The following is a 24153-nucleotide window of genomic DNA, read 5'->3' as shown; positions in this document are numbered from 1 at the left end:
TAACCTTACATTTGAGTTGCTTTGAAGGTTTCCTTTTCTTGTGAAATTATAAAAGGTGACACAGTTCAAGAAAAAATTACCAGATGTGTTTTTTGTTTTGTTTTGTTTTGGGGGTTTTTTTGTTTTTGTTTTTCAGCTTCTGGTAAACAACAAAATCATTAGTTTGGATTTGTCAGTGGCAGAGGTCTATAAGAAGGTGTGGTGTCCTACAAATGAGGTGACTCACATTTTCTATGAATTAGTTACACTTTCACAAACATTTGGAATCATACAAATTGTCATGAAATGCTTATAGTCCTTTAAAGAATTAATGGTACTGAGAGCCCACTGACCTTGTCTCCCCCCCCCAAAAAAAAAAAAAAAAAGGGTGAGCCAATGAGAATCATCTATCGTATGAGAGGACTACTTGGAGATGCTACTGAGGAGTTCATAGAGTCACTGGATTCAACTACAGGTTTGATTTGCTTTTAACTTGGTGTATCTTCATAATTAGGGTCAAGCTTGTTCTCGTTTATGTGAGATCTACCAGGTTTTGCCCTTAATATAATTATTGCTGTATGTATTCTTGGCCATCATATGTACCTGTATGCACAGAATGAGATGCAAATGTTTTAATTGACTTTGTTACAGATGAGGAGGAGGATGATGAAGAAGTGTACAAGATGGCAGGAGTGATGGCACAGTGTGGAGGACTCGAGTGTATGCTCAACCGGCTGTCTGGAATCAAAGACTTTAAACAAGGAAGACATCTGCTCACCGTAAGACAGTATTTTTGTGTCAGAAAGCCTTTTGAAATAATACCATTCTTTATTCTCCAATCATCAATGCAAACTGTAATTTATTTGTAATTTTGAACTCTTCTTTGAATTAGTAAAAACAAATGCTGGTTATCTAGAATATATATGTCATTATTATTTAGAATTAAATTCATATAGTGCCCTAAATTAGAATTAAAACTTTTTTTTTCTCCCCCAGGTTTTGCTGAAGTTGTTCAGTTACTGTGTAAAAGTGAAGATCAATAGGCAACAGCTTGTCAAACCAGAGATGAACACACTCAATGTCATGCTGGGAACTCTAAACTTGGTGAGTCTTATGCTGATTGTTGTGATTCACTTTCTAGATTGTATTTTTATGTATATGTGTGTGTATGTGTATATGTATATATGTAGATAGAGAGAGAGAGAGAGAGAGAGAAGGGGTGCAACGATACACAAAATTCATGGTTCAGTTCGATACTTTGGTGTCACGATTCGATATTTTTTTTGATACAAAAAATGTTCATGCCTTTTTAATTTGTCATTTATTAAAATTATAAATATATATTTTAACTCAAAAGTACAGTTTTTAAATGTAATGTTGCAGAAACAACAAAATAATAAAAAATAAATAAATCTATCTGATCGAGAAATCACTTTGGAAAAGAGAGTTTATTGCAGAGAAATGTCTCTTTCCAAAATAAAAAGCTATACTATACGTTTCTTCTGGGGTATACTCTCAGCAGCATATTAAACATATCAGGTCCCCATAAGGAGAATCATGTGCTAACGGCTGTCTAAATGACTCGGGTAAAGTTTGTAGCATGCGTGCTTGTTGTTTTTGTCTGCTTCCACTTGTCATTGCACTAGGAAGATGTCGGCGTAAATGTGCAGTCATATTCGTTGTGTTCCCACTAGTGCTGTCAGCGTTAATCTCATTAAAATGGCATTAACGCCATAACGCGGCAAATCTCCGTTAACGAGTTACCGCGGATCGCCCCGTGCGTGGGGCTGGACGGCGTCAACACGTTAACGAGCTAACTGCGCTAACGCACTAGTTCCCACCAATTGAGCATTGCGTGGCACAGCCGACATACAGTTTTACTTTTGTCCATTGTTCGATAGATATGCGTACCGAACCGAAAGCACTGTATCGAACGGTTCAATATCGATACGAGTATTGTTGCACCCCTAATATATAGATATAGATATATAGATATAGATGGAGATGGATAGAGAGAGAGAGAGAGGGAAACATTTTTTTATGTTATTTTTCCTTCAGGCCTTAGTGGCAGAACAAGAGAGTAAGGATAGTGGTGGAGCCTCCATAGCAGAGCAAGTCCTGAGCATCATGGAGATCATTCTGGATGAGGCCAATGCTGAGATTTCAGAGGACAAGGTAACAATCTGAAGCTAATTTTATCTTCTGCTACAATCATAAAATCATACCCTGAAAAAGACCTTTTAATTGCGGTTTTGTGTTTTGTTTTGTTTTTTTAATTAGAAACTGTCTTGTCCTTTGCAGGGTAACCTTCTCCTTACAGGAGACAAGGATCAGCTTGTCATGTTGTTAGACCAGATCAACACCCTGTTTGTGCGCTCCAACCCCAGCGTGCTCCAGGGTCTTCTGCGCATTATTCCATACCTGTCTTTTGGCGAACTAGAGAAGATGAGGATTCTGGTGGAACGCTTCAAACCGTGTTGCAACTTTGACAAGTGAGCACTCAGCTTTTACTTACTAATAAGCACATGAAGACTTTAAAGGGGCTATTATTTTATGTTTTAATGGATAAATCGGGCTAATCTTTGTAGGAGAACCGTGCTCCTATGGGCACTTTTATAATTAAATTAGTGAAATTGACTCTTGTTTTTGTGTTTGTGTTGTGTTTCTTTAAGGTACGACGAGGAGCATAGTGCTGATGACAAAGTGTTTTTGGACTGCTTCTGTAAGATCGCTGCTGGAATCAAAAATAACAGCAACGGCCATCAACTGAAAGATCTTATTCTGCAAATAGGAATCACACAGAGTGCACTGGACTACATGAAGAAGCATATCCCAAATGCCAAAAAGTAGGTCTCTTGTAGGTAAATATTTTGTATACAAGTACAAATGCAAGATTTTTTGTTTTTAAACCTCTTTTTTGTTTTTCTGAAATCTCTCATCAGTCTGGATGCGGATGTCTGGAAGAAATTCCTCTCTAGGCCTGCTCTACCCTTTATTCTCAGACTTCTCCGTGGTTTGGCTACCCAGCATCCCCCCACACAGGTACAGGATGCTTTATAATATTAGACTAAACTGGAGTCAACTCAGACAGTTCTTTTTGTAAACACATGAACCTGTCTCCCTAATATAACTGAGTGTCATCTTCTTTTGTCTAGGTGCTCATAGGCACAGATTCAATAACAAACTTGCACAAGCTGGAGCAGGTATCCAGTGATGAAGGCATAGGAACTCTAGCAGAGAACCTTCTAGAGGCTCTGAGGGAACACAGTGACGTCAACTTGAAGATTGAAGCAGCCCGCAGAGAAACCAGAGCTGAGAAAAAGCGTATGGCTATGGCTATGAGGCAGAAGGCTCTGGGAACTCTTGGCATGACGGTATTTTTATTTATTTTTTATTATTACCACAGACTTGAATTGAAATGTGGATTTTATTGTAATCTTTATGTGTTTGCCTTTCAGACCAATGAAAAGGGGCAGGTGGTGACAAAGACTTCACTCTTGAAGCAAATGGAAGAGCTGATAGAGGAACCAGGCTTGACCTGCTGTATCTGTAGAGAAGGTTACAAGTTCCAGGTATAAAAGCACATGCAGGATTGAGGGAAGTTTGACATTATTTAACACTGAAGACGTCTGGTTTTGGAATCCTATTTAAAGTATCAGTAGCCAAATTGTAGATAATTAAAATGACACTCTTATCAGTCTGATTTGCTGGTTTTCTTGGCATGCTGAAATTTGTTGTTGTTTTCAGTTCTCATTTTCATTCTGGTTTCTCTTTCACTAGCCAACCAAAGTCCTGGGTATTTACACTTTCACAAAGCGTGTGGCCTTGGAGGAATTTGAAAACAAGCCTCGCAAGCAGCAGGGTTACAGCACTGTGTCGCACTTTAACATAGTCCACTATGACTGCCATCTGGCAGCAGTCAGGTAGCTACAAACACCAGCATTTACTCTGTGGTGATGTTTAGAGTACCCCTTACATTCTTTCTGTAGCCCCACTTTTCATTTTTTTGTAATATATGCCTGTTATTTTTACTTATTTTAGGCTGGCTCGTGGGCGAGAGGAATGGGACAGTGCTGCTCTCCAGAATGCTAACACCAAGTGCAATGGTCTGCTTCCTGTGTGGGGGCCACATGTGCCAGAATCAGCTTTTGCTACATGCCTAGCAAGGTTAAAAGAAAAAATCAGCATAAATTAAAGAGAACATTTTCTTCATGTGGCACAATTTCTTCAACCAAACTCTTTTACTGCACAGGCACAACACATATCTTCAGGAGTGCACAGGCCAGCGAGAGCCCACATACCAACTCAACATCCACGATACCAAACTGCTGTTCCTCCGCTTTGCTACTGAGCAGTCATTCAGCGTGGACACAGGAGGTGGAGGTCGAGAGAGCAACATCCACCTCATCCCCTATATCATCCACACTGTTCTCTATGTCCTCAACACGTATGTACATTTTTGATGTGCACAGAAAACACTTGCAGACATTTACTCAATATCAATGCTGAGTTGATACATGTGTGGGACTGATGAGGCTTAAAATAAAACACAAATCCGAAGTTTGATTTTACAGCTCACAGTTCTCATTCCCATCTCACCTTATTTCACTTTGCAAATTCTGTCACTGTAGTACAAGGGCTACGTCCCGAGAGGAGAAGAACCTGCAGAGTTTCCAGGAGCAACCATGTGAGAAATGGGTTGAAAGCTCATATGAAGTTGAAGGGCCCCACTATTACACCATCCTGGCCATGCACATCATGCCACCCGAACGGTGGAGAAGTTCTCGTCTGTACTTCCTGCGGAGACTTCTGGGCACTGCGCATGCCCGTAAAGTCTCGGCAGCCTGTGCAAACAAGTATGAGACCTTTCCTTTCCTGTCTCCATTTGTTTTATACTCAATGCAGGGCACCTTTGTCTGTGATATTAATTAAATCCTTCAAGCAGGGAGCACGTTCAGTGCCAAATTATTAATTTGTTTGCCAATAATTCCAACAGGAAACTTTTACACTAGTGTAATTTTATTTTGAATACATCTAAGACATGTGAGTATTGACCAGTAAAGCAGGTCAGAGTTATAAATTTAAAAAGAAAAAGGAACAACCATTGAATGTTGTGTCCATTATTTATCTCAGAAGGTCTTCATCCACATCTTCTCTTATCTATTCTCAGGCTCACAGATAAAACACCAAAGGAATATGCAGTGTATCGCTCACCTCTTCTTTTCTGGGGCCTGGTGGACCTGGTCTACGACATGTTCAGGGTAAAGTATTTTGCCTGTCGATACTGTAAAACGATGGTATTATGCTCTTTCAATTTTGGGGATGCTTTGTAAAAATAGGAATCATTACCTGTAAAAACAGAATTCAGAATGTTGTTTGTTTGTTTGGGGGGGGGGGGGGGGTGTTTAGGGACATTTTCAATCTAATGGGAACATTGACATTAGATAAATAGATAATATACTGTAATTCCCTCTTCTGCTCTTGATTTTGTTTTTACAGAAGGTACCAACCAGCAACACAGAGGGCGGCTGGTCCTTCTCACTGGCAGAATATGTCCGTCACAATGACATGCCCATCTATGAGGCCTCCGAGCGTGTGCTCAGGGCTTTCCAGGATGAACTCATGCCCGCTGAATCCCTGTCAGAGTTCTTTGATGTTGTAGGTCAGTATGCACACACACCTATGTTTCTGGCTGATACTATTCTGATACTACTTCTTTTTAGACAAAATAAATCATCTCAGATAGAGAAAGCCCACGAAAAAGAACGTTTTGGTAGTGAAATTTCAGTGGAATCCATCCCAAATAAATGCCGTCAGTGAATAAGAGGATTTGCATTATTCAGTGCAGAAGTATAAACAAGCTTCACAGTTTATTTTCGTCTTCTCTTATGCCATTTTTCTTTTAATTTACGACACTTCTTTTCTGGTGTGAATAATAAACTGTGGTGTTGGTCGAATGTTACTATTAAACTTTGTTTTTCAGGTCTCCTCTCTGAAATTCCAGACCCGGACCTCTTCCTGCAGGATTTGTTGAACTCTTTGCCCTAATGGCCAACCTTAAACCACAACCCCTCAAACACAAAACGCCCCTGCAATTACCATCTGGACACCTACCAGCTGAACAAAAATTTACTTTTTACACACTGATATTCACACAGTGTATACACCATGCTTCCTACTTAACTCCCACTCCCATATGACATCTTCAAATGATCTTTAAGCAAAAACTATGTGTAGTTTAAAAAAAAAAAACAAAGAAAAAGAGAAAAGATCCATCTCTGTAAAGTTTAACACAGAAACACTGTGCTGTCAAAGGTTGGGGAGGGCACACAAAACAATTTACACTTTGATTCAAACTCTTTCAGACTAGAGTTGAGATCACAACTTGTTTTGTTTCAGGAAGCTTGAGGAAAAAAAGAAGCAGGGCTCTGCCGACCACCCAGCCACAACCATTCACATCTGTCACCATCAAGGCATCTGTCTCTTTATGATGCCGTAGATTATCAAAAAAAAAGGCCAGCTGAATTTAATGATTCATGTTAAAAGAAGAAATAATATTTTTTTTGTTGGTGGGAACAGGTTACGAATTCTGTTTTGTTGTGATCCTATCTTTTGGCTTTAAACTCCTCCCCCTCTCTTTGGGGTACAATAACTAAAATGTTTTGGGTATTTGACCCACCACCTATGAAGAGCGGCATTTGATTTTAACTCATTTTCCTTTTTTGTTTTGTTTTTTTCTTTCCATTTTTGTTTTGCTTTAAGTTTTTTTTTTGGTAAGGGTTTTTTAAAATGGCAGAAGGTTTCACTGTCACTTGGTTGCAAGCTAACCTGTCCTTTTCTTCTGGGCTTTTGCTGTTTGATCTTCATGTAGGGTCTAACTGGAATTTGAGTGACGGACAGGGAAACAAAAAAGCAGTTTGGTTTTATTTTTTTCTTGTATCAACCTTGGAAGCAAAGAGGGGGGAAGAACAATGAAGTGTTTTATTTTCTTCCACAAAGCTATGCCTTGGTGATGAAGTAAACTTTGGATTGATGAAAGCATTTCCATCTGTTGCAATGAAACACCAGACTTGTCTAAATGAATAATAAACATAGACCTACATTATATCCTTTACACTTTTTCTCTTTTGACTAATTATTTTTGACTTTTTTTTTCCCTCTTGAGCCTCTCTGCACTCTTTAATTTAGGTTTTGGTTTTCCTCAAAATTTCTGGAAACACACACGTCAGTTTCCAGAACAGATTTCTGGAAAGCAAAGTCTCACTTTTACCCTCAACAGTTGAGCAAACTTTCAACTTACAGTTATTACAGCACCCTTGTACTCAAGAGTTGAATGCATGGTGTGGAGTTCACCCAGTTTCTCGTCAATTCACCTATTCCCGCTGCTATACGATGTTTAACTGTTGCTGAATGTCTGCTTTTTGAATTTAGCCTATGATTAATAAAGCCGTAATAATTCCAAATCTGATTCAGGGTAACCTCTTCTGTTCCGGCTGGTTTCTAGATTTGGGGAAAAAAAAATATTAAAACCTGCACCTTTGTTTCCTTTAATCGTATGACAATGCTCATAACACTGCTGTCTGTAAACATGCACAGAATACAAATGAACTCTAAATAATGTGGAAAGTGTAGTTTAAATTGGATCTCATATCTGTTGGATTGATTTAGTCTTTGACGGTTTCATTAAAATTAATTTCTTTACATTTTTCTTCAAAGGCGACATTTTCTTAGAACTTCTTTAGGTGGTCTTGAGAAATAGTTCCCCAGGCTCTCTGAAGGTCTGTATCCTGGATGCTTCAAGACGCCTGGAGAGCTGTTCCTGAAGACTACTAATAGTTTAGACGAAGAATAGGAAGACTGTTACAACTGCACAATCTGTTTTTCCCCTTTATATATTTGCACATTTCAACTAACTGCTGCACCTACTTCCAAGTTTTTCAAGCAAAATGTAAAGAAATGAAGGGTGGCTAGAGACCTTTTGTGCAGCACTTTACATCAATCAGTATACTTCATTAAAAATGCAGGCATGTGCGTAGTGGTGTAAGATGGTAAGTCCCCAGTCTGATTAATTCCTCTTTTCATGCACAGAGGGTTAAAACTCCAGAAATGTATTTAGGAACACTTTTTTATAAAAGTTTGCAGCTTTAAAGCAGAGCTCTGAGAATTCATGGTTGAATAATTGTGGATCACATGTGAAGTGTTGTTGCATTAATGCACACTAGAGGGTGACATTGAATATGACACTAAAGTGCAAGATATGGAAGTCGAACCTTTCTGGGCTCAACACAGAATCATAATTTAATCATTTACATTTTGAAAGTGCCGGAGCAAACAAAATAAAGAAAAAAAATATATATATATATATATATTTATATTTATATATATATATATTTATATATATATATATATATATATATATATATATATATATATATATATATATATATATATATATATATATATATATAAAAATGTTTAATCCATTTTGTTAGAAGACAAAACAAGCAGCACATGATGGGAAAACATGTCATTTTACTTAAAATTGCACAGGAAAGCACATTGCACTTTTCACTTATGGCTTTCAGCAACAAATTTTATACATGACTGACAATATCTTAAACATTTACAAAAAGTATGCATTGGCATAAAAATAACTTTTACCCTTTATACAAAGGAATATGACTTTCAGTTTAATAAAACTGTAATAACATGATCTTAAAGTTCTAAGAAGTACTTAGATTTAAGGCATAACATGCACATTTCTAGGGCCTGTACAATGACCAATAGGATCACGGTGCAGGTAGTCACAGTTAATGAGAACTCCCATCTTTTCCACCATTTGTACTTAAGAAGACATTCGGAGAAAAAAGTTTATAAAAATGCCTAGATTTTGTTTTCCTCTTCGTATTTCAACCCTCTTTCGGTGCACTTCTTACTGGCAACACAAAGGCGACACATCCTCAGAAGGTGAGGGGAACAGCCTCATGGCCTCTCTGGAGGATTTGGTGTAGCCATTATGGAAAATGAAGGCCTTCTTCACTGTGAAAAAGGAGACAGTCTTGTCCCACACGTCAGAGCTGCTCATTCCAGTGCTTAGATGGCTCTCTAACGTGGAGCAGAGCTTCACTGCTCTGTCTGTGCACTTCCTTTCCAAAATCATCATCTTACACAGGCTGTGGAAGGAGATGGAGAAACATCAGATTAATGGTAGATGCAGAGAACTGGGTTGTTTCCAGGAGAAAACTACCAGCATGCTTAAATAATGACAGCACATGTAGAAATGGTTTTGGTAACATTCATTCAACATAAAAAAAACAAAAAACAAAACTTTCAATCACTTTTGAGTCAAATTCACAGATAGTGGAAGAAACATTGCTGTGACGCCTATTCAAAACTAGGATCAAGCCTACGATGATCTACTTCTAACATGAAGTTTCTTGTATTCGAGCTTACGTTGTGTGTTGATCCCTCATAGCGAATATGCAGTCGGATGGCGTCCTGTGAGTCCAGGCCCGTGTGGGTTACAAGAAAACGTTCAGGGTTATGATTTTACCCACGGAGACCTCCCTCATTTATATACTTATGCCAACTTTCCCACTGATTTAATGTGATGTTAGTTCTCACAGTGTTTGGCCAATCACAAAGCAGCATTATGACAATAGGATGTGAATGAATTAGTTGAATTCATTGGGGTACAATGGCCCCAATCCAAACAAACAGGTGGGAGGGGCCCATTGCTTGCCCCTTGTTGAGGGAGATATCCTTGTTATTGTATCCACTGGGATGATATGTGGTGGGAACGTGGAGGACAACATCTGTCTGAGGACGTGCCTCCTGGAGGAGAAAGACGTCCATTGGTGGGCAGAGTTTCCAGATAGGCAACCTAAATATTTAGATACATTTTTGGAAATGTGATCTATGTGAGGGCAACAAAAAGCATCATCACAGACTGGATCTGCATCTAAGTGTTGTTAGTACCTGTTATATTAGTCTTTAATATAGAATAATCCCTTTTCTGTTGCAACAATCTGAGAAAGTGAAGTGGTTTTCACTTTTTTCTCAACTTCTTAAACTTTTCATGTCAAACAGTGTAAGAGTTTTGCACCTTTTTATTCACAGATTCTTAAAAAAAGTTCATCATCCTATCCAGAAAGTTTCCCACCCTCCACACACACACTCCCTATTCTTCTTATTTAACTTTCTGTCTCTATTTCAGCCTCTCCAATTCTCACGGTAAACATCTCCCGCGCTTGATCGGCCGACAATGGCATACAATCCATCCAGATGGTGTGCCTGGAAGCCCTGTTGACAGCCCTGTTTTCCTGGGTGTGTGCGTGCATGTGTTGTTAGTGGGGCTCGAAGGGGGGGTTGGTCACTCAATCTTTGTGCAATGGGGCACACTTCCTTTGTGCAGGCGGCCTCAGAGTCATTAAACACTGAAGTGTGGGAAGCCTGGGACCACAGCGGCTCCCACGTTCCACACAGGCAGGAAGGGAGCGTGTGACTGAGACGTGGCCAGCGGCATGCAGGTCAGCCAGCTGTGTGGGTGTGTGAGTGTGTGTGTGGGGTAGGGAAAGTGAATGAGAGTGTGGCTGTCTGCATGAGTTTGTGGGGGGTTGCCTGATGTGTCAGCATGTGCTGGGAGCGTGAAAGCTTAAAGCTGAAGCACTTTACAATTCACACACAGCTCTAATCACGTTCATCAGATTAAAGCTGACAAACTGAACATCAAAGGTGTTGCTAATGAGTCATTATAACAGGCAAATTTTGAATGGCAGTACTTTTTTGTAACTGAGAGAGTACACTTTGCATTAGCTCTACAGTCTTTAGATGTCACACAAATCTCTATGAAAATGCTTGAGATTGGTGAACGTAATGAAAATTAGCTGCGATTAATCACTAATACTTCAGCTTCATCAGGGCTGGATATTGTGAGAGTGATTTGGTCAGATTATACAGCTGTCTCTCAAGGATTGTACTAAACCTTGAATGAGGAAACACCTTATAAACATATAACAGTTTAATCAGATTATCTGAAAAAAGGGTTAAATATTCATAGTCTAAATATTCTCTTTTCGTTTTCAGCTGAATATTTTTGAGTTGCAAATCTGTTGCTTTCTTTCTCTTTGAATCTTCGAGGCACCTCAACCTGTTGCACAGCTCTGAAAGTCTGCCATTTCACACTGGTGGAAGTGGCTGCATGTTGGTCTTTCTCTAATGCTTGGCCCTCTGTAACACCCACGTGTGCCTGGTGGCAGAGGCACTTTGTCTTCAATTACGTGGCGGCGAAGATGACATGAGACAGCGGCATGCTTCCCTCTGGGGTCACCACTTTCCCATATCAGCACAAGCACCGGGTCAGTCTCCCATCTACCCCCACTCAGCCCCCCTCCTTCTGCCCACTCCACCCCGGGCTTTCTCTTGCAGTCTATTCCTCCACCTGCTCCCCAGAGACACACTCATTGTCCCCACGGCTATAAACACTTCATTGAGCATGTGGCAGCCCTGCGTTCCTCAAAGCCCTTCCCAGCACTCCCATTGGCCCGGGGACTGTGAGAAACTCCATCAAGCCTAAGACTCACACATTCATATGGAGATTTGGGTGTATAAATACAGGGCAGTGGCAGAGGAGAGGAGAACGCAGCTCAGATCCAACCAGCTCTTCAACCCGAGTAGAGACCCTGACTCCACAGCAATGGCTCCCTCTGTTTTTGGACAAGCAAACAAGGAACACCTGACCCCTGCTCACAAGGTAAATACTTTTTTCAGAAAAGTCTCATAACTGGATTTGTGTTGGTACAAATAATTCAATTAAAAGCAATGTTCAATTTGACTAAAATTCCTTTTTTTTCCTCCTTCTTTTCTTCAGCTGAGAAAGCCAATGGTAGAGAAACTACGCAGAGACCGCATCAACACCAGCATCGAGCAGCTGAAATCCCTGCTGGGGCCTGAGTTCCTCAGGCAGCAGCCTGACTCCAAGCAGGAGAAGGCTGACATCTTGGAGATGGCTGTGTCATATCTGAGAAACTGGCACCAGCAGCAGAAGCAGGCCGGCTTGACCTCTAGCCCGATGGTGGCTAGCGACGGTTACTCTCACTGCGTGCAGGAGGCTGTCAGCTTCCTGTCCCACTGCCAGGTCCAGACTCAAGCCCACAGGCTGCTACTCAGCCACTTTCACGGCCTGCAGGCGTCCAGTGGGACCAGTCACAGTCCCTGCAACCTCCCCTCCCCTCCTGGCTCCCCACTCCATCAGGTCAGCTCCAGCAAGGGCGTAAGCCAGGTCAGCTGTGCTCTGTGGAGGCCCTGGTAACATGGAGGTGGGATCACCTGTGAACCGAGAGAGAACTACGTCTGTGAACGTCATGGACAGAGAGTTAAGGACTTATAGAGAAGTCTGCTTTCTTCTGCTTTAGCAGAAGATTCAATACTGTCAAGTGTTTTATTTTGTGGTGAAATCAGCACGATGTGCCGGTACTCCTTTGGAAGGGCTGAAATTATTTAGTGTATTATACATGATACACGCTTTATTATTTGGAGTGTTCATTCTGTGAATGCGTTAATTGTCCCTGTGGGAAAACTGCTCCTGACTTTTTGTTTGTTTTGCAAACATCATTGAATTATATTAACCACATTGGTTTGAAACTATTTAAGTGTCCGAGACACTGATCGATGTGTTTACTGTTTGTCCCTGATGCTGAGTGTCACTGATTGACGTGTTTCATCAGTTTGCTGTTGATGAATCAAAAACAAGCCATAGAGAGATCCCATGGATCCATCTGTACTGTAAATCTTATAACGATTATACTTTGTTCTATTTGTAACCATCATTTGGCCTGTGTATGAAGGATACTGATACTGTAACCGTTACCTGTCCACTTGTAATGTTCATAATGGATTTTTAAAATCTTCATAACAATGCCTTTTATAAAGGCCTTTTGTGCTGATATCAATCTTTGTAAAAAGAATCTGATTTATTGCTTCCTTGAGGAGTTTGATATTGAAAAAAAAATAAATGAGAAACTTCTGATGAAGTTCTGCAAATATAAGTAATCGCAATGTGCTTTCTTTTAAAGAAAACTACAGTGCTAAATATGTCTTGACTTATTACTGATTGATTCATTTCTGTACACCAGAGTGAGAGACAGAGAGGGGAGCTGGTGGAGTGGGGTACTAAAAACTTAAATCCAGTCATACTAGAACTGACAGCAGCTTTAGTTCAGTGTAAGAATTGAGCCCTGGTTCTTGTAAAGATTCATTAGGTTAGTGCTAAATATTTGGTGGTTTGATCACCATTTATGCATCTATGGCTCCAGTAATTAGTCACTTACATCACTACAAACCTTCTAAACATTGTAAAGACTTAGGAAATGGGGAAAATAAAATGGAGATATAACAAAAACTCCAACTAGACGCAAGTTTTCACCATTTAAAGAGTGATGCCAATTAAAATGTACAAGTCTGTCTTTTTTTCTTGCCATAGTGCCAGGTGTATAATACATCTGTTTGCACAGGTCTGGTGGAGCTGAATGGTGGCACTCTACAAGTGCTTAAATTAAATTATAATTCTTACAAAATGACTACATTTTCAAGTCAGTTTAAGTTACAGTAATTTGAGCAGAATGCAACTAAAGAGTTTGAATCGTTAATGTTAATTTACTGATTCAGGAGAGTGTCTTGTTTAGCTAAATTTTGATTTGGGATTTACCACAGGTATCATTAACATGTCATCTTATCCGACCTGGTAATCATCAACAGGTGCATAAAAAAATCAAAAATCAGTATGTAGACGCCCCAGCAGGCCACATATGCCGCTTTTCTCTGTTGTGATTGTCTTGGTATGTTGTGCAGTGCTTGAGTTATCTCTCAAGTGCCACAAAAGTCTTTCACAATTATTTGTGTGCGCTGAAGTTGTGGAGAATGTGGGACTTTCTCAGGGTCTAGTTTGCCAGGCCAGATGGTCTGGCTGAAGCTGCCCCCCCTCCCCCCCTTCAACAGGAGATCAAACACCGTAGCTAATGTGATGTGTAACAAGACACACTTCTATTGTTCCCATCTTGGGACCAGTGAATAGGCGCAGAGTGTGGGAAACGGGAGATACCACACTCACAGAGAGATGGCTGACGGGAAGCAGCTCTGTGCCGCCGCAGGTCTGAGCAATGGCCGAGACTTTATGGCATGAATTCAGCGCTCTCAGGCGGCTGGTGGGAGGGGGACTCGTCTTCCCACACACTTGTAGACAAAGACCCCCAGCAGCCATGTAGTGCACACCAACTTCCAAAGGAGGAGAACTTCGCACTGACATGATGACAAAGAGAAAAAAAGAGATTTAAAAAGCGCTGGGCTCATTGAAAGTTACTGGATTTTTTTGATTTTTTCAGTAATGACAACAGTTTTAAGTAGTACTGCTGATATGGGCCACACAGATGTAAGAGGAGAAAGAGAGAGAGAAAAAAAAAAACAGGGCTCCATTACAGTGAATTTTAATTATCTCATTACCTCCAGAGATCAGAGATTTACCTTTTTACTTGCTTTAATCTCTCTCATATCAGATTTATTGTGAATTATTGTTCAATACCTGTAGCACTTTTTGAGCATTTTCTACTGTTCAGATGCTGCTTTTACATGACTTGTGGTGGGGATGCTGCCACTGACTGGACTCACTGCTGTACAAAAGTCTTGAGACTCCCCTCATTTATTTATTTTAGAGTTTCCTATGAAAATGGGAAATATGGGCATTGAAAAATGTGCAAGAAGAAATGGAAATATAGTGTATAAGACAAAAACAGACAATCGTATAATCTAGTGAGTTCCAATATTTGGTGTGACAACACAGCCTGAACTTTTCTGTGTTCATAATTTCATCAATTTTAACAAGCTCTCAAACACCACCGGCTGACTGCACAGATGGCTGTATGCACACCCAGCTTTACCTCTCTCCTTACCTCCTCTGTACACATTGATCATGACTCAAACTATAAATGTCGACTTTGAATTCATCACTCTACCAGACCTGTTGTGTCTGACTTTCAGTCCAGTTCTGGCGTAATTTTTCATACCTCAGCCTTCTCTCTGTTTCCCCTCTTTATGACCAACCTTCCACTGAGACCACTTCTGATGAGGCTTATGAATAGTAGATGAATCAACTGAAGGGACAGATACATCCATCAGATCTGGTGTTAAAGCTTTTCTTTAATTGTTCCTATTTCTTAAAGACATGACTTTCAGATACTGTACATCTGATGTAAATAGATGTAAAGACACTGTAGAGACACACTTCAAACTGGGCAGAGATATGCCAAGTTGGCTACTAAGACCTCTTTGGGAATCACCTTGTTTGTGTAAATATACTATTTTATGACTCTCAAGCTGTGTTATTTTTTAGCAATTTTCATACATTTCAATAAAGAAGTAGGTTTAAATTATATTATATTAGATGTTTTTGCAACAGGCTCCTAGTAACAAAGTGCCTATGTGCCTATGTGTTGTGCCAGTGTTGTGTCTTTTATGTGTAGACACAACACTGGTTCATCACTTGAATTAGGGGCCTTTTTATTATTGAATGACTCATAGTTTAGCTTAACAAACAAACAAGAATCAAAAACAAAATTGGTTACAAAGATGCACGTCCCAAAACCTTCAGAGAGCCTGGAGAACTATTGACACTTTGAAATATTACAAAAAAAAGGTCTGGCTCCTCGGAAGCAAAGTCTAAAGAAATCAAGGGGCGGCCCAAGACTTTTAACAGTACTGCATCTCTGCAGTTCTTCCTTTGTGATGAAACCTTTAGTTCTTCTATCAGCACTATACATGGGTAACTGAAAGCACAGACCAAAACCTCCATACAGACAGGCAGTGAAGCCAGTTGACTTGATTTTTCCCAGATGGACCAGGACACAGAGTTTCTGTTTGAGCTGCAACAAAAGATCAATTAACATTCCTCGGAGCGTGGAGGAGCGGCATGGCTTTTGTAGCCCATTTAGCCTGATGTTGGGGGCTGGTGGGAAACTGGGGAGATGGGACTACTCACACTGCGCCCACAAGGCCAGCTTCACATCTGGGGCCAGCCAATGATGGAGACCCTCAGAGGCACACTGCCAGCCCCGCTCATAATGCCATTAACTTGACACTAATTTGACACAGTTCATTTACAGCAGAGTCTGCAGACCCTCGGGGGAAGCGAGGCAAGGACTTTTGACTAAAGGCTGCCAACAATTTTTCAGAAGAAGTCATGACCAGTAATAAAGATATCTGCAAAATATGCTAAATTTATTAGTTTCGTAATAAATTCATGACTCGGTGACTCGCTCCAGCAGGGTGGCACTTTTGGGTCTTTCTTTGTTTGTCTTTCTATATGAGGGCAAATATAAACATGGCTAATATGCGCTCCCGCCCCTGTTTGTCTTTAATAAGAGGAACAAGAGGCTGAGTAAACGCCTCACGCTGTGCGTCAACACAAGCGCAAAAAAAAATCGCTTGTTGGGCATTTTGAAGCGCACGCGTTGGTCGGCCCGGCTCGGGCCAGCCAACTTACGCCACTCACCTCCTTTCACACCTGGGTCGTCTGTAGCTTTGAATATGCGCGAGATACACTGCTGAAGCTTTCCCTCACTCGCGATCCCCGTGGGAAACCTTAATGTCAAGGCTTGAGTGGGGCGGAGTTGGAAAAGCAACAGGTGGTAGACGAATAAGTTTCATCTAAGACTTCTTTGATTGTCCTGTCCTCTCACCTCGTTTTACTCCCTCATTTTAAACTTCCTTCAGCCTAACTTTGATGGGACTGCCTGGAGTCATACCCGAGGCCTTTATTATTCCAAAAACAACATTTTCTGTCCTTTCCACACTTTGCTGTCTGAGCAGTAAAGTGCTCAAGTGTTCTTTGAAGGGGCATTTATATTGTTTTATTGCAGTAACGCCTTTGGTCCTTAACTGCAGTCACCCCCTCCCCCTGGAGAGATTCTCTCTTTTGTGTATTTTACTCCCTCTGATCAGAATTAAAAAACAGAAGAAAAAAAAATCTGATCAATCCAGCTGATATAAATTCGGAGATAGCACCTCTGATTAACTCTTAATTACCTGTTGCTTATCTTGGGAAACATGCCCAGCAGAGATAAATGCTCTCTGAGTTATTGACATCTCCTCCATTGTTGTTGTTGGGAGTCCCACTGGTCAGAGTGTGGGAACCCCAGCCCTGCCTCAGCCACATGACTTTGTTATGCTAATCTCCCAGCATAAAATGAGGAGCGGCTCCTCCAGAGACATCAGAGCTAACACTGCTTGCCCAGAAGAAGCTGCTCACTTCACCTCTGCAGAGACATGGCTCCTTACTCAACAAACTACTCCTCTGTTCACCACATCAGGATCTCTGAGAAGGATAACATTAAAGTGAGTACCACAGGAGATTTTTAGATTGGCTTGTGCATTGCTGACTTGAAACGTGAACTTACTTGTCTGCCTTCTCCTTCTCAGATGAGGAAACCCATTGTGGAGAAAATGCGCAGGGATCGCATCAACAGCTGCATCGAGCAGCTGAAAGTCATTCTGGAGAAGGAGTTTCACAAGCAAGAGCCCAACTCCAAGCTAGAGAAGGCTGACATCTTGGAGATGACTGTGAGCTTCCTGAGGCAGCAGCTGCAGACAGGCCTCTGTCAGAGCGACTACAACCAGGCCTACTCTCAGTGCTGGAGGGACCCTGTGCACTTCCTTTCAGCTGGCTCAGAGGCTTCTCTCGCCCCTCTGCAGGGACTCCAGCAGCAGCAGGACCAGAAACTCCTTCAAGCCCAGACAGCCAGCAGCTCCTCCCCAGTCTGCTTCACACTCAGGCCCACCACAGTGCAGGACAGCGGGAGCAGAGGCCCCGTGTGGAGGCCTTGGTAGAGGCAGAGACTGAGACATGAGGGGTGCTGAACTCTCCCTCACTATGTAGGAAATATATTTTTCCAGCCTGCTCATTCCTGATGGGTTTCCTTAGCGTCTCATCACATTGATGGACAAGTAAAAGCAATGGCTCTCACATAGCTGAAGATCCCGCTGTGACTCTTAATATGTACTTTCCCTTTGCGTTTAAAGCTGGAGGTTGATTTTGATTTTGAGTATTGATAGTTTTGTTGTTTACTCCAGTGGAGTTTTATCTTTGGACTACTCGATGTTACTGTATATGTGTCTGCCATACTGTGTTTATGGACAGCTGCTGTGGAGAATATTTCTCATCTGTTTTGATGTATCTATGCCAAACTCGATGTGTCAGTATGATTACAAAGCGTGTGTTTTGCGTGTAGATGGGTTTACATTTTTAACATGTTGTACTGAGATGTTTATATTGCTGTTCTGCTATTGTGTAAAGGTTCTTAAAACTCATTCCTAACCTTTGTACGACAATTAAAAATAAAAAGAAACAATCATTAAAAATGCTTGCTGACTTCTTTTACATTTATATATATTTCATGAAAAAAGTCCACATTGGTACTATATATATATATATATATATTAAAAAATACCACTTTATTTTTGCCTCTTTTAGTGCATTTTTATTTTAACACCTCTTTTCAACAATGAATGTAGGGATGGTCATTAATGGTTTGATCTACAAGGCAACAGATATAAGGATGTTTGGGTCTGTACATATCTAAACAGCAAACTTAAAATGGGTTTTGACAACACTGCTGTACACACATTTTCCTCGTTTGGTTTGTAGATTTCATAATCAGGAAATGTGATAGGATTTCTTTGATTTATGCTAACCAACGTGAACAGAAAAACACTTTAAAAAATCCAGCAAATTGCATCTAGTTGCTGGCATTTGCAGCCAGCATCTTGTCAGTTACACATGACAAGATGTATTTTATTTGCAATGCAAAGGCACAATAAACAATCAGCTGACCTTGGCATGTTAGAAACTAAAGCAGTCCCCCATGCTACTAAGTAAAACAATCACACATTCTCCACAGTGTCCAGATTTATGGCCTACATATTGTATTCACAATTACTCACACGTGTACACATATACTTACTTATAATCAAGTATAGATCGCCATAGCATTTTCCTAGCTTGTGTTTTACTGTAAATTCATGCTTCCAACACTCAGTATTCCTAACAGCACAGTGTAATGCTTGGAAATGAAAAATCAAAGCCACTGTTTGCTGCTACCTCTTAGTGTTTTATCAAATAATTTCTTCCCTAAAATAAAAAAAGGACGCTCATGTTCTTATGTGAACATTTTATGTTAACTGTGGATGATTTTTAGTCTTGGTGGTTTTGTTGTTCAAGCATTTCGTTCACATCTCTCTGTTTAAATCTCAGAGGTGCTAACTTTGTTATCTCCCCTCACAGGTTGTGGTGTGGTGAAAGGAGGCGTGGTTGGTGATGCATGGAGACGTTGGTGTGTGGGTGAAGCGATCAGATTCATTTTGGATGACACTATCAGCTCTGACGCTCTGAAGCTGCTCTTCACTTTATAGCGTGTCATTAGCATGACAAAGGCACGTTAATTAAGCCGTATTGGGGTTTGTGTCAGATGAAGATGTATCAATAACTGAGAAGTGAAGCAATCAGAGGCTGGCTCAGTGGAGATAAAACCATTCCAGACTGAGAATGGAGTGCCGTCCATCTCTTATCAGGAGCTGCTGCTTATCTCAGCCTGCATTTACTCTGGGGAACGTGGGCAGAAGCTCCTGATATGCACCCAGGGAATAATTAAACAGGATGCATCATTGCACTGGTGGTGTCAGGGGAAAAGATGCTGAAAGAAAACATGTTATTATAGATTTAATTGCTAGTGTGGAAAAAGCAAATTCTTAGTTTTCACACCACAATGATTTACATAGTTTTTTTGTGCACATTTTTGTCCCTTTGACTTCATGGCAAAATATCATTAATGTGTGGATAGCCACATCCCAAATGAAACCTTGACTCTGCTGGTATTCGGGTGACTTTAATGGTTTGTTGATTTTAGTGTAACGAAAGACAAACACGGCCAAGAGCACAGTGAAACGTTGGCCACAGCAGTTTGCAGGTAGAGGTGTAAACGTGCCTTTGCATGGATTCAAACGGATAGTTTGTATGTTGGGCCATGTTGAAATGAAATTCCTGAATTTTTATTCTCGCGCCTCTTCTTTGTGTACAGACAATAAAACTCCTGCTTGTTCACCCATGGCACACTTCGATTGTTGACCGAGGGTATTAGCCTGTGAGTGGACAGAGAGACTGTGGGAAAGCCAACCTCCGACTCTACTCACACATCTACTGGTCAATAGCGCTGACCTCCCAGCCACAAAAGGCCTTTTCATCTATCCTCTCAAACAACAGCTAACAGCAGCAGTGTGTGTGTGTGTGTGTGTGTGTGTGTGTGTGTGAGAGAGAGAGAGAGAGAGAGAGAGACAAAGCAGTTAGGGATTTCTTTGACATGCAATGAGTTGTTGTATCATTCTGCAACTTGCTGTAACAAACTTTTATTCTGTAACCAGCTGCTTTTTGCTATTGACTCACTTGAAACTTGAACTTGACAATTAAATTACACTGAAATTAAATTATAGGACATCTAAGCAAAAGAATGCACAATCTAATAACACACAAATACACTCACAAGATAAACATTCTTTAAATAAAATGCATTTAAAGCTATTATTTTGCGCTGCCTTGAATATAAGTGCTGTTAATGTAATGAAATCACCACACTACTCATTTTTTCATGGTATACATTTGAATACAATTCTGGAAATGTGCAGTTGTGTTCATTTGAGGTCTCAGCACAATAATATAAATTTTGGGTACAAAGTATCCTCCGAGGAAGGCTAGGACACTGAAGAGTGTGGCAAACACTTGTGCGGCCATGGTGAACGAATCTCTGCTGATGAGGTAGAGGGTGAAGAAGCTGATCCAGGAGATCATGTACACCATGAGGCTGAAGGTCACGCACTTGGCCTCGTTGTAATTGGCTGGCAGGTCTTTGCCCATGTAACTGAAAGTGAAGCAGAGAACGCTGACCATGGACACATAAGCAAGTTCAACACCAGAGCCGACCGAGAGGGTGTTGCTGCACTCGAGCACGATGCGATCTTCGTAGAATTCAAGATCCATGGAAGGCCTGGGGGTGTCGAGGGCCACACAGAGCACGGAAATGATCAGCATGATGGCAGACACTAGGAAAATTGTGAACTCTGGCCCGTGTTTTTTTGCCCACTTGTCATAGGCTGGCGGCAGCTTGGATGCAAATTTAAAAATGCAGACAACCTGAAGGGCGCGCATAGTGATGCAGGCCAGGCACACAGTGAAGCTGTCCATGAATAGAGACTGCTTGAAGATGCAGGCCAGAGGCGATGGCTGGCCAAAGTGGCACAAAGAGCTTATGGTGGCTGCACTCAGGGCTGCCAGCATCAGGAGGCAGGTGCGGCCCCCGGCAGACTTGGCCACGGGTGTGTTCAGGTTGAGCAGGAGGATTATTGCAGTGCCAAAGATCATGAGAAGGCAGGTGGCGAAAAAGAAGAGCAGGGCAATGGAGAGAGGGGCGTCCCATTCCAGCAGCAGGACAGTCCTGTTCAGGCACTGCTCACTGCTCGGGGGCGCCCACTGCTCTGGCAGACACGGCTGGCAAATTACAGGATCTAAGGAAGAGAAAAAGCACAGCTTGAAGAAAACCTGGGATATAAAAGCTGGACAGCAGTTGTGTCCACTGTTGGTTGAGCTCAGATTCACCAGCCCAAGTCTGAAACTTAAAGTCAAACACACAGCATTTGCTGGAAATCATATAATATGTGATTTGTTATTATTCAACATTGTGGCCCTTGTTTTGTTTTTTCGGGTCGTTTGGCTCCAGCGTCAGAATGTGCATTCAGCACCACCTATTGGACAATTTTACACACAACAATGTAATGGCGCTCTGTTGCAACGTGGATCACTTTGTTCACTGGAAGAAATCTTAAATAGCTGAACTCTATATTGACTTCTGGAGCACCACAACTTAACTTTTATTTCTTGGATATCTTTATGATTTTGGGGGATTTGTATTTGCATTACATACAATCAGCACGTCTGACGATGCCGATAAACGACACATATTTATTACTGGCTTTTATAATAAAAAGATAGATTTTATATAATCTTTGTTATGAGATCATAAAATCTCAGATTCACTTTTCAGTGTCATTTTGCTACATAGAGATAATATGTGATCAAGGAAACCCTTTTCCACCGCCCGCCTCTCTGTTTTCTATTTATCCAGGTGCTTTACTGCTTCTTTTTCCTTTTTCTTTGTTTACCACTTTTATTGAGGAATGTGGCAGCAGGACAGGCCTGGCAGTCGAAGCAGCACTTATGCTGCCCTGTCAGCAACTTCTTGTGGCCTGTTGGGCAGGGTGGTGAACAGATGGACAGTGGCACCTATACACAGTCAAAGAAAAAGACATATTATAGATTAGCTTGTATTTAAACAGGTCATCTCTAATAGATCTAGCTCTTGGTTGGAAGGGAGAGCAGAGAATAACAGAAGAAATAAATGTTATACAACAGATGCACATAAACCACAACATCAAAAGCATATTTGTTTAACCTTTTTAAATGAGAAATGAAAATGATCATTTTTAATCTTTGAACTTAATTTTCTGTGGGGTTTTTTTTTGTAATATTTCTTTTTTTTTTTTTAAACTATAAAACAAACCCAAACACCATGCTGCTCTTACTGCTCTTGAACCTTCTTTTCCGCACCACTCAATTTGATCTGCATCAATTGTCAGCGTAATTGGGTCTGGGGTAAAGGAGCCCACTACTCTCAGGGACCAGTCAGTGCCCCTCCAAATCCAGGTAACAATATCATATCCTGTGGGTGGATCTCCATTTGCATCAAAGTACACAGAGGTGTTCTCCAGGGAAAATCGCACATGCTTTAGCTGCTGAAAAAGCTGGGGAGGACAGAAAATGAGAATTATGTAAAGAATAAACCCAAATCAAACCAAACCAAAACATCAGTTTAAATCAACTCACCTCCCATGGATGCACGGTTCTCTTGTTGCACTTTTCGGCATCACAACCAAGTGTAGTGTGCAGAGCATGAGCCAAAGCATACACAGCTTTATACACATTGAAGGCAGAGGCGATGTCATATTCCTCCAGAGAGTAATTATTTCTGGCGAGGCTGTACAGGTCTGTGCTCTGTAGGCAGTCATTTCCATTGCTCATGGTAACATTAGCGTTGGCGCGTTGCATTGAAGCCTCGACTATCTTTTTCTCAAACTCCTCAAATCCGGGAATGGATATAGGTTTGACGGCCACACCGATCACAGTACCGATTGTGTTGATTCCACTTATGCCTGATATAAGAGTTGCCACTGACCAGTCCTCCGTCCCGATCCACACTTTATCTGTTATGTTGCGCTCGAGTACAAATGGGAAGAAGCCACTGAGTTTTGTCTTGCTGGAGAAGACCACAATGGTATTGACGTGGGTTGTCAGTATGTCCGTTACCATGTTCCTCATGATCTGGACTGTTTCATCTGTGGCTGAAGGGATGACTCCTTGGTAGGCGATGCAGATGCCGTAGCTGGATGCTTGTTGGGACAGACTCTTCATGGCCTGAAGCCCATAGTCATTGTCACTGACTAAGAGAGCGATCCAGGTCCAGTTGAAACGAACCAGGAGCTGGATCATAGCAGCTACCTGGTTCTTGTCACTGGAAATTGTGCGGAAAAAAGATGGATAGTATATCTTGTTGCTCAGCTGCTCACTTGATGCTTCATAAGAGATCTACAATGAGCAATGAGCAATGAGTTTCTTTTACGATGTGAATGTGAAATGGAAAATAATGCATGGACACAAGCAAAGACTTCCAGGTATTAACTTACCTGTGGTACAAGAGAGGTCCCCAGTAAAGCAGCAGGGGTGAAAGACTTGCTGCTGCTGTCCGGCCCAATCACAGCCACAGATGTTTGAGCATCACTGGAATTAAGGGCTGTGTTGTTCTGTGCCCCAGGTGTAGAAATGTTCCTGTACTGTTGGTCGAGCAGGTCCAGGGTGGCCAGGATACTGGCCGGTACTGAGCAAATATCGTACATCTGGTAGCCGAGTTTCACTCCTGGTAGGAGAGAAAGAACCCCTGTTTTGCTGTTGATTTCTTCCACAGCAAATCTCATAGCTTGCAACAGATGAAAACCATGTTTGTTGGGCCTGCCTCTGGAGAAGAAAAAAAA

General features: G+C 41.2%; 4 protein-coding genes across 15 annotated transcripts in view; 3 read left to right on the top strand and 1 right to left on the bottom strand.

Annotated features, from left to right (window-relative positions):
• The window catches only part of ubr4 (ubiquitin protein ligase E3 component n-recognin 4), a 52385-nt gene extending 44938 nt beyond the window's left edge, over window positions 1-7447 (top strand). For all 12 annotated transcript variants that reach the window (XM_084916146.1, XM_084916144.1, XM_084916139.1 and 9 more), the window contains 17 exons: window positions 137-217; window positions 367-454; window positions 631-758; window positions 976-1083; window positions 2038-2154; window positions 2281-2471; window positions 2652-2825; window positions 2922-3021; window positions 3135-3353; window positions 3438-3551; window positions 3760-3902; window positions 4021-4146; window positions 4232-4426; window positions 4611-4835; window positions 5150-5240; window positions 5479-5641; window positions 5963-7447. In XM_084916146.1, coding sequence (XP_084772272.1) covers window positions 137-217; window positions 367-454; window positions 631-758; window positions 976-1083; window positions 2038-2154; window positions 2281-2471; window positions 2652-2825; window positions 2922-3021; window positions 3135-3353; window positions 3438-3551; window positions 3760-3902; window positions 4021-4146; window positions 4232-4426; window positions 4611-4835; window positions 5150-5240; window positions 5479-5641; window positions 5963-6027 — 2328 coding nt within the window. In that variant the 3' untranslated portion in view covers window positions 6028-7447. The remainder of the gene's footprint in view (window positions 1-136; window positions 218-366; window positions 455-630; window positions 759-975; window positions 1084-2037; window positions 2155-2280; window positions 2472-2651; window positions 2826-2921; window positions 3022-3134; window positions 3354-3437; window positions 3552-3759; window positions 3903-4020; window positions 4147-4231; window positions 4427-4610; window positions 4836-5149; window positions 5241-5478; window positions 5642-5962) is intronic.
• Window positions 7448-11364: 3917 nt separating this feature from the next.
• LOC146363983 (transcription factor HES-5-like) lies at window positions 11365-13025 on the top strand. Its single transcript, XM_084918157.1, has 2 exons — window positions 11365-11731; window positions 11849-13025. Exons 1-2 carry the CDS (start codon window positions 11570-11572, stop codon window positions 12287-12289), a joined length of 603 nt encoding a protein of 200 aa, XP_084774283.1. The 5' UTR covers window positions 11365-11569; the 3' UTR covers window positions 12290-13025.
• A 4093-nt stretch (window positions 13026-17118) lies between these two features.
• On the top strand, window positions 17119-18386 carry her12 (hairy-related 12). Its single transcript, XM_084917590.1, has 2 exons — window positions 17119-17361; window positions 17446-18386. The coding sequence occupies exons 1-2, from the start codon at window positions 17293-17295 to the stop codon at window positions 17851-17853; spliced, it is 477 nt and encodes a 158-aa protein (XP_084773716.1). The 5' UTR covers window positions 17119-17292; the 3' UTR covers window positions 17854-18386.
• Window positions 18387-20614: 2228 nt separating this feature from the next.
• tas1r1 (taste receptor, type 1, member 1) overlaps window positions 20615-24153 on the bottom strand; it is a 3815-nt gene continuing 276 nt past the window's right edge. The window contains exons 2-6 of the mRNA XM_084917512.1: window positions 23809-24136; window positions 22952-23710; window positions 22651-22869; window positions 22231-22351; window positions 20615-21576 (exon numbers count right to left, since the gene is read on the bottom strand). Of these exons, the coding sequence (XP_084773638.1) occupies window positions 20654-21576; window positions 22231-22351; window positions 22651-22869; window positions 22952-23710; window positions 23809-24136 (2350 nt within the window). The 3' untranslated portion in view covers window positions 20615-20653. The remainder of the gene's footprint in view (window positions 21577-22230; window positions 22352-22650; window positions 22870-22951; window positions 23711-23808; window positions 24137-24153) is intronic.

This window comes from Perissodus microlepis, chromosome 20 (assembly GCF_051167445.1).
Source record: "Perissodus microlepis isolate ML-2025 ecotype Zambia chromosome 20, ASM5116744v1, whole genome shotgun sequence".
Taxonomy (NCBI): Eukaryota; Metazoa; Chordata; class Actinopteri; order Cichliformes; family Cichlidae; genus Perissodus; species Perissodus microlepis.
Note: the sequence above shows the minus strand (reverse complement) of the source record. Positions and strands in the feature narration are given on the sequence as shown.

Bases quoted from the DNA above. Each gene is read 5' to 3' on its own strand.
- her12 (XM_084917590.1), top strand. From the start codon at position 17,293: ATGGCTCCTTACTCAACAAACTACTCCTCTGTTCACCACATCAGGATC. The intron at 17,362-17,445 runs GTGAGTACCACA...TCTCCTTCTCAG, and splicing joins CTGAGAAGGATAACATTAAA to ATGAGGAAACCCATTGTGGA.
- LOC146363983 (XM_084918157.1), top strand. From the start codon at position 11,570: ATGGAGATTTGGGTGTATAAATACAGGGCAGTGGCAGAGGAGAGGAGA. The intron at 11,732-11,848 runs GTAAATACTTTT...TCTTTTCTTCAG, and splicing joins ACCTGACCCCTGCTCACAAG to CTGAGAAAGCCAATGGTAGA.